Source organism: Manis pentadactyla, chromosome 8 (assembly GCF_030020395.1).
Source record: "Manis pentadactyla isolate mManPen7 chromosome 8, mManPen7.hap1, whole genome shotgun sequence".
Classification (NCBI taxonomy): Eukaryota; Metazoa; Chordata; class Mammalia; order Pholidota; family Manidae; genus Manis; species Manis pentadactyla.
The window spans coordinates 7,327,856-7,336,862 of NC_080026.1; the positions used below are offsets into that span (position 1 = coordinate 7,327,856).

General features: G+C 39.6%; 1 protein-coding gene across 1 annotated transcript; it reads right to left on the bottom strand.

Moving 5' to 3' along the window:
* Positions 1 to 1,366: 1,366 nt before the first annotated feature.
* LOC130684522 (uncharacterized) lies at positions 1,367 to 8,439 on the bottom strand. Its single transcript, XM_057505418.1, has 3 exons — positions 8,268 to 8,439; positions 5,125 to 5,306; positions 1,367 to 1,905 (listed from the first exon to the last, which is right to left on the bottom strand). The coding sequence occupies exons 1-3, from the start codon at positions 8,437 to 8,439 to the stop codon at positions 1,462 to 1,464; spliced, it is 798 nt and encodes a 265-aa protein (XP_057361401.1). The 3' UTR covers positions 1,367 to 1,461.
* Positions 8,440 to 9,007: the final 568 nt, after the last annotated feature.

The window sequence follows — 9,007 nt, forward strand, 5'->3', positions numbered from 1 at the left end:
TGTATAAGTATGACTATTTCTACCTTTGGCCATTTCTTTTGTCAATTATCTTGAGTAAACATCCAAAATTGTTATACTTAAGTCAACCGAGATTGGATGGAAACTCTTTCTATTGCTTTACTTTTCTTAATTTGTTAAGATAAAAAAATTAATTATATTGTAAGTATCTATGTTAAGTGTACTCCAATCCCTAGATATCCAACTAAAAGATATGACAAAGCTACCAAAAGTATTGTACCTGTAGAATAAAAAGCGGGAAATAAAGCCCTCAAATTAGGGATTGGCAAATGGTTGTACTTTTTTGAGAAATCCTCTAGTTTTAACATAACCTCATAAATATAATTTTATATCCCTTTTTCTCTTTAAACTAGGTCAAGTTATTTGATGCACAATAATAGTCTCATTGTGACTACTATACATGTCCCAATAGAAAAATAGGAAAAATAAAACAAGTATTAGCAAAATTATTTTTATTGAAAAATTTTCTATTTATGTTAATCCTTCTATGAAGGCTCATTATCCATCAACAAGAATAGGAATGCACCTTCCTAATCACTGTCACTTGGTGAAACAAATAAACAAAAGACCAACAAAGCATAGAGTTTGCATTTCAGTGGAAAACCCAAGATCAGTTATTAATTCTTTATTAAATTCAATTATCATCTCTTATATTGGTGCTCAGATGAATGTAATAAATTCAATCAATTCCAGTTTAAACAATAGTTGCTTTCAATTGACAACAGAAGTATAAATGTGGTGTTTGTTAATAATGCTGCTAATCCTATTTCCTGTGTTTGATTAAATGTCCCTTTAGCTAATAGACACATTCCATATTGCAACATTATACTACACTAAAATCACTGAGGCATGATCATCATTCACCGCAAAATATTCCAGACTCTATGTCTAGCAGTTTAAATACATCATCAATAATCCTCACAAAATCCTTGTAAAGTAGCAGATTAAGACATTTGTATTCACAAGGTTAAGTGTCATGCAACTAGAGCAGTAAATGGGAGGTTTTTAGGATAAAATCTAGGTCACTCTGGTTTCAAAGCCTTCACTTGTTCTATTTCACTATCATTATTGATAATCCTCACTGAGCTCTAGTTAAATACAGCACTGTTTGTTAGATGTTTGAAGTACAAAGAGTGGTGAGAAATTGTTCCTGCCTCTAAAGAATTTAAACCTTGTTGTGGAAGCAAGGCACATATACAAAGAAACCCCAGCATAAGAGGGCCTATCAGAGCTGATTTTGTGGGAGTGAAAGGAGGCAGAGCCCCCAGTGGAACACAACACAGAGGAAGTCAATAAAAGTGGATGCCACAGTTCACACTATTACATGGCTTCTTCAGGACATCTGTCTAGAGTACAGGAAAGGGGAAAAAAACATTACATGCTTAGAAATAAATGGTAGACTAGCAACCACTCAGCTTGTCAACTGTAAATGGAGACCCTCAATCAATGGCTTCTTACCTTTCGGCCGTACTCAGCTGGTCCAGCTGGGCTGTTTCCACTCCTAGGAGCCTCAAACACACTCCTCAGCTTATCAAGAGCAATGGAGAAGCGTTCGATCCTGCGCGGACCTCTCAAGGGATCCTCCTTCAGCACTTCAGGCCGGCCATGTTCCCTGGGGTTCTCGCCCTTGTGCTGAGGACTCATCTCCTGGGGTTCTGAGTTCAGCATCGCTCCTGCGCTGCAGGGCTGACTTGGAGGACCTGGAGGTCCCGGTGCTGACACTGCCTCTCCAGGTTCAAGCAATCGGCTCTTTTGAGGCTGGAAGAGCCTGCAGTGACTGCCCCCGGGAGAGCACCCCACCTTCTGGTGATCACCGGTTTCCCATTTCTGCCTCAGGAGGCTCAGGGAGCCCCGCTGCACCGGGAACTTGGATGGCTCCAGGTTGACCTGCGATATCAAAAGTATCTTTCATCAAAGATATGCTCAGGCATGTGAGCCATTTTCAAAACACAGTTTTTAGGATGGCCAGCTCTTGGGGGTTATATTACAGTGTAGAAATCCCGCTTTCCTAAGTAATTTCCAGCCCTTTACTTGACCCTACAAAGTTCTGCCAGTTAACCTAGAATTAGATTACGGAGAGGACTCGTTTATACAGTCATGGACATTTTAATGTAAAGAGACAAAATCTAGGAAGACATGATTTTATTCCCTTTCCCTCTATGTAAAATCACCCAACAATTATTTACAATGTCAAACTTGGACAATGTTCATTCATTAGTTAGTATGCTTGAGAACATAGCAATTTAATGTCTAACATGAAAGAACAAGGTTCATTTCCTGCCTCTAACAGTTCAGGATTTCTTTTGAAATGATTGGTTTCTGCAAATGTCGTCCTTCAGATGTAAAAGACTGACATCTAACAGTTATTAAATTTTTGCTATAAGGCAAGTCTTTTGATAATAACTTTACATTTATATCTCATTTTAATTCCACCATTATCACAATGAGTCAGTTGCTTCCATGATTACTATTTTCCAGGTAAGGGAATCGAGAAGTAATTTACCCAGGGTTTTGAGTGACAAAGCCTAAATGTAAAGTACGTCTTGTGACTCCAGATTTTGCCCTCTTAGCCCCTGGAGTGTAACGTCTCTTTCATACTTTAAGTGTCCAAATCACATCTTATTGTGAAACTGATTAGAATTTCACCTTGTTTCACAGTTTTGTGGAGAGTGGAAATAAAACCAAATGGCAAAATGAACTCTTACCAGAAATGAATACACACATACAAACACAGATCATAGGCAGTAAGAGTTGCACACTAGCATGAATTTTTGCCCTAGAAATAGCTAATTTCTATTCTAACCCAGAGAGTCTACCCTGCAAACATGGGGCTTTAAAAATTAATTTTGCTCTTTAGGATTGATGCATTTTCCTGGAAAAGTATTAGCACAGTGGGTATGGTAAACAATCTCACTGAGATTAAGGCCTGGAAGTATCTCAAAAGGTCACCTAATACACTGGCTCCAGACTTCTTTGACTGTAAACCACATTATAAAATAACATTTTATGCACTGGGACTCAGTGCATATACAACATAAATATAAATAAGTAAATAAATAAATAAATATAAAATAAACTTTTGTTCTCTTTAAATAATACTTTCCCTTATTATATGAAATGTCCAGTAATAATTTTTACTCTGATAACCCTCCACTTTTAAAGCAAATGTTTGCTACCCACTAAATTGATGTAATAATGGTCTACTAATGGTTCATGGACTGCTTAACAGTTCTATACTTAATAGCAGGAGTTCAATCCCAGGTTGGGTTTTAGTAACTGTATGACCTTGCAAAAGCTTCATTGGTAAAATGAATTTATATACCTTGTGGCTTTGAGACATGCATTAGATAATACATATGAAACTTGTGTATTAGATCCCCTAATAGCCATTTAGTCCCATTTCAGGCTTAAACATCATTATAATCACTCAGTATCCATGCTACACATGAGCCTCCTAGATTGGAGTGCCTGGGAGAAGAAGGGTGAATTAAGCTGAAAATCCATAGACTGAACATACTGTAAAATTTGGCTTTAATACTATTGCTAATTAATATAACTGGACTAGTCACTTATTACAGAAAGTCTCAATAAAACAGCAGCACCAAACAAGACCTGAATATCTGTTTGGGAAACTGATCAGTATGTGTTGAAAATCTAATCAACATATGCTGGAAATGTCTGTTTTCTCATGTATAAAAAGACTTCAGAAAAAGATCTTATTAACGAGGGAATGGTTGGGACATTGTCACAGCTGGTAATAGTGACCTCATGAGGTTATTTAATGAAAAAATTATTTCTGAACTAACCTTGCACAGTTGGGAACAGAAAGCTAGGAAAAAGAAAAAGTTGAGGAAGAAAACTAATTTTTTTTCCTCATATAGAAAAGGAAATCCTAATATTTAAAAGTGATTTGGAACTTTGGGTTATAAATAAAGATGGAATAGACATACTTTCCTCTACATTAAATACAGCTAAAAACTCTCTATATATAAAACAGACATAAAAGGACTTTGAAACGTAGCCTGCCTAAGTGCCTGGGGACTGGGGGAATGACGCGGTGGTGATCCCCTGAGTTCTCTTTTGGCCTTACATATCCAGATCTTGGTGCTGGAGGACCCAGAAACCGAAGACTCCAGTGGGAACAAAGAAAATTCCCCAAGAAAAGCCTTCTCTCTAGTCAAAGAAACAGGACAAGGGCAACTTAGCAAAACACAAAACTTTTAGACCATGATTGCTATGCTGCAGGCAAACAGTGGACTCATACATATGTCATTTTTCTTTCATCGACCAGTTCTCTAACTCTCTGGACTCCAAATGGGCATCTACAGTGCAATTCAGTTCTGACACTACCTGGCATTAGTGGAGATGCCAAAGGTTAGTCTCAGTCCCATAAGTCCACTCCCACCTCAGAGGGTAGCCACAAGTCTCAGGTTGTCCCCTGTACTTCTGACCAACTATCAGTTGGGATTCCCATGATCCCCCTACTCAGGTACATAATTTGCTAGAACATCTCACAGAACTCAGGAAGGCACTTTACTTACATTTACCTGTTTATGATAAAGGACACAACTCAGGAACAGACAAATGGAAGCGATGCATAGAACAAGGCGGCGGGTGGCGATGCAGAGCTTCCATGCCCTCTCCTGGAGCGCCACACGCAACACCTGTGTGCTCTCCAAACCCCACGGTTTGCGGTGCTTTATGGAGGTTTCGTTTATAGGCATTTTGATGAAATTATTGGCCATCTGTGATTAATTCAATGTCCCCATCCCTCTCCCCTCCTCAGAGGTCAGGGCATGGGGTTGAAACTTCCAGTCCTCTAATCATGCTTTGGTCTGTCTTTGGTCTTTCAACCCCCATCATGACTGTCTAGGAACTCCAGCCTCCAGTCATCTCATTAGCATAAAAAAGGCACTCATTACCCCAGAGAGTCCAAGAGTTTTAGGAGCTGTGTGCCAGGAAGAAGGCACAACAATCAAATAATATTTCTTACAAATGCCATAAAAAATGCTGACTTTGCTCCTCGCTGCCCCTCCTCCTGCCGCCCTGACCGTGTCAGAGAAGACCCAGCTGGGGGCCAGGATTTTCATCCGCACTCCACGGTACTGAGCCCTCCCCAAAGTGTCGGCGGATGCCACGAGGGGACCACGTACTTCTGCACCCCCTAGTGGCAGCAAGGTGTTTCTCCCCGGCCCTGCTTGCATCAGGGACGTGACGCAGGCAGCGAGAATTTTCACCAGAATTCACTGTTGGTGAGGCTTCTCTTCCAGCAGCGGTGTCTGTGCCGGCTACACGAGAAGCAGGAACGGGGGTGTTTCTCCCTTTTCCAGGAAACCAAGGTGGTATCGGTGAAAGCCCAGCTCCACCTAATAGTAACAGATCACCTCTCTCCAGACAATCAAAGGAGGCTGACTAAGGAAACTGGGTTTCCATTCCCCACTTGGAAATAATGAGGCAACTCCTCCCTTCATCTTCCGAAACAGAATCTAAGACCCAAAGTTCATAACATATTGCCCAGATGTCCAGGATACAACTGAAAATCACTGGTCATACCAAGAGCCAGGAAAACCTAATTTGAAGGAGAAAAAACTGTCCATAGACATCCACACTGAGATAACTCAGATATTTGGAATTATCTGAATTTTAAAGTAGTCTTCATAAAATTGCTTCAATGAGCAATTATAAACATGCCTGAAAAAAAATTTAATGGAAAATATAAGAACCAAATGAAAATTTTACAATTGGGATATAATAACCAAAATTAAAAAACCACTGGATTGTCTCAGCAGAATGGAAAGGACACACACACAAAAAAAATCAATGAATCTGAAGATAGAATGACATAAATTATCCAATGTGAGCAACATACAAAATACAAAAAAAAAAAAAAATCAGGGATCAATGACACTGTAACAGAAATCTAACATTCATTTCACTGGAGTCCCAGAAGAGGAGAAAGACGGTGATGCTCAAAAAGTATTCAAAGAAATCATGACTGAAAATTCCCCAAATTTGGCAAGACATGGACCTACAGGTTAAAAGCACTGAGCTAACCACAAGGACATATCAAATTTCAGAAAACGAAAGATTTTTTAAAAACTTAAAGACAATGAGAAAGAAATGGCATGTTACCTATAGGGGAAAAACAAATTGAATTTTCAATATATTTCTCATCAGAAACCATGGAGGCCAGGAGAAAGCGGCACAATATTTTTCAAGTGCTAAAAGATGGTAACTTCTTACTCCAAATTCTATTTCTACCAAAATTATCCTTCAGGAGTGAAAGGGAAAATGATGATGTTCTCAGATGAAGAAAAACTAAGAAAATTCATTGCCACCAAACTTACCCCAAAAGAAAGTCAAAGGGAGTTCTTGAAATATAAAAATTACGAAAGGAGGAATCCTGTAACATAAGAAATGAAGACAGAACAATAAAAAGAACAAAATCATGGATAAATATATACAATTTTTGCCACTTAAATGTTCTAAATTATGATTGGTGGCTGAAGTAAACAGTATAACACTGTTGCAATTCTCACTATATATAGGAAAGTTATTTAGGACAATTATATCATTAACTAGGGAGGTTAAAGGGATAAAGGAGGTAAAATTTCTACACTTCACTCAAACTGGCAAAACGCTGACACTTACAGACTGTGATAAGTTATATATAACATATCTAGAGAAACAACTGAAGAAAAACCCATGATGTGTGAGATATGTTTTTTAAAAAAGCACTATAGATAAATCAGAATGGATTTTAATAAATAGTCAATTAACTTACAGAAACAGAAAACAGAAGGAATAAAGATAAAGCAAACTAAAATAGCAGGCTCAAGCCCTGTGGTATCAATTATTGCATGAAATGCAGTCTAAAAACAGCAGTCAAAAGATAGAGATTGCAGAGTAGGTAAAAATCACTATCCAACTATATATGAAAAGATATGCTGAGAGGAAAAAAAAATCCTGTTTCAACAGATCACATACTATATGATTGCATTTACATAGCATTCTTAAAAAGAAAGAAAATTACAGGTGCACAGAACAGAGTACTGGCTGCCAGGGGTTATGAATGTGGGGGGTTATAACTGTGAAGCGGCAGCACAGGGGAGATCTTGGTGGGGGAGGAACAGCTCTGATCTTGATTGCTAGTTATGAAAAATGAATTACAATAAAAGTGTAACAATCTACACATGTGATAAGATGCATAGAAATATATACATGCTTTGTGCCAATGTCACCTTGATTTTGATAATGTGCTGCAGTTTTGTAAGGACATTATTATGTAACTACTGAAAGAAACTGGGTGGGTTTTATTCCACTTAGAAGGCAGGGTGAGAAACACAGACAGCAGTGCCAGAATTCACATTGTGCAGTGGCCTCGGGTCTGCTGTGTAGTCACCATTGTGATTGATAAGTGGCATAATTTATCCTGTACCCCAGTGCACCCTTCAATATACTCGCCATGAGAAAAGCCTGAATCCCTTCAAGTATTTCTCCTCTAAAGTGAGCGCAATGTTTAGCTTTCTCAGAAGAGGGCGCTGAAGGGTCGCTGCAGGAGGCAGAGTCCGCCCTGTGCTGGGAGGGCAGGGGGTCAGGGGTTACGGATGTGACATCAGCAGAGCCCATCTGATCACGCGCACAGGACGCCACCCCGCTATGATCTTAGAGACTTGGCCTGGGGATACTCTTTCCACTGCCCTCTCAACATGGAAACAAATCCCATAGCTGCCTGTGACCTCGAGGGTCACACAGGGAGCAGCTGCTGCCTCTGCAAGCCCCCGGGGGCTCGCATGTCACCTGCCTGTGGCCCAGAAAATAGCACAGCTCTGCCACTCCCCCTGCCAGTCGCTGCAGTCGCTGCATAGCCCACGCGCCCTGAAGGCCTCTTTGCCAGGCAGACTCTCTCATTCTCACCTGCTCAGTCTGCACCCTCAAGAGCGGCCCGTTGCTCGTCTAGAAACTCCCCTGCGGCCCTAGCCTGGCTGAGCCAGGGAGCTCGTTGCTCTGCTCTCCTGGGCTGAACCACACCTTCTCCAGCGAGGTCCGAACCCTGCGCGGGTTTGTCCTCCCTTGGTTCCTCTCACCCTGCCCTAGGTTTCTTTATGAATTATAGTTCTATTTTTATAATAGTTAATTTTTTATATTAAACTTCTGTTTAAGCTGTTGTGCGGTTTCTCTTTCCTGATTGGATCTACACTGCTATAAAACTTTTGCTCAGTAAGAAATATTTCCTATGTGATTCCAACAGTAGGTCATGAGGACGTTTTCAATACTGTTGTGCTGAGTGCCGCTGTCCCCCTCACCACCACGTGTTCCGGGGTGTGACTCAGGCTTGGACACAGCTCTTCTACTCTCCCCGTACGGCCTGGGCAGGGCATGTGGCGGAGGGCCGCATTTCCCTAAAACCAGGCCCTTCATTTTTCCACGCTATTCTTCAGAAAACATACAACAAGAATTACCTAGAAAAGTACGTTTAAGAAACTTACTATTCATCACACTCTGAGAGGACTGCAGTATGCACTTCCATATAAAAAGCTGTGAGGCCTTTCAGACAAAAAGAAGCCCAAGTAATTCAATGCTGTTCTAAACTTACTTAATGAAAGAAACCTTTATTATAAATTGCCTACAACATCCTAAGGTGTTGTTTATCATCAAAGACATAAGGCAAAAATCACTAATTATAAAACGCAAGCTTCAGATTCCTTTATACACACAGTAGTAGAAATTGATTAATCATCTCAGTCATAACTTTGACAAGTTTTTAAAAAGTATTTGTGTCATTATATTTAACAAATAATTTTTTCTGTATTTTTATTTTATTAAAAAACAGCTGGCCTCTATTAAAGATCATATGATAAATGGAAATATTTAAGTATAAAATGAGAATACTTTTGCAGCATTCAGGGAAATGCATAATAAGTAAGAATCTGGATATGTGAGAACAGAAGATGATAACTGTATATTTTATAAAAGTTATTTAATTTAA

Excerpts from the sequence above, each read along its gene's own strand:
- LOC130684522 (XM_057505418.1), bottom strand. The coding sequence starts at position 8,439 with ATGAAGGGCCTGGTTTTAGGGAAATGCGGCCCTCCGCCACATGCCCTG. Across the intron at positions 5,307-8,267 it reads AAACGTCCTCATGACCTACT|CCGGCACAGACACCGCTGCT; the intron begins GTTGGAATCACA and ends CTTCTCGTGTAG. Across the intron at positions 1,906-5,124 it reads GACACTTTGGGGAGGGCTCA|GTCAACCTGGAGCCATCCAA; the intron begins GTACCGTGGAGT and ends TTGATATCGCAG.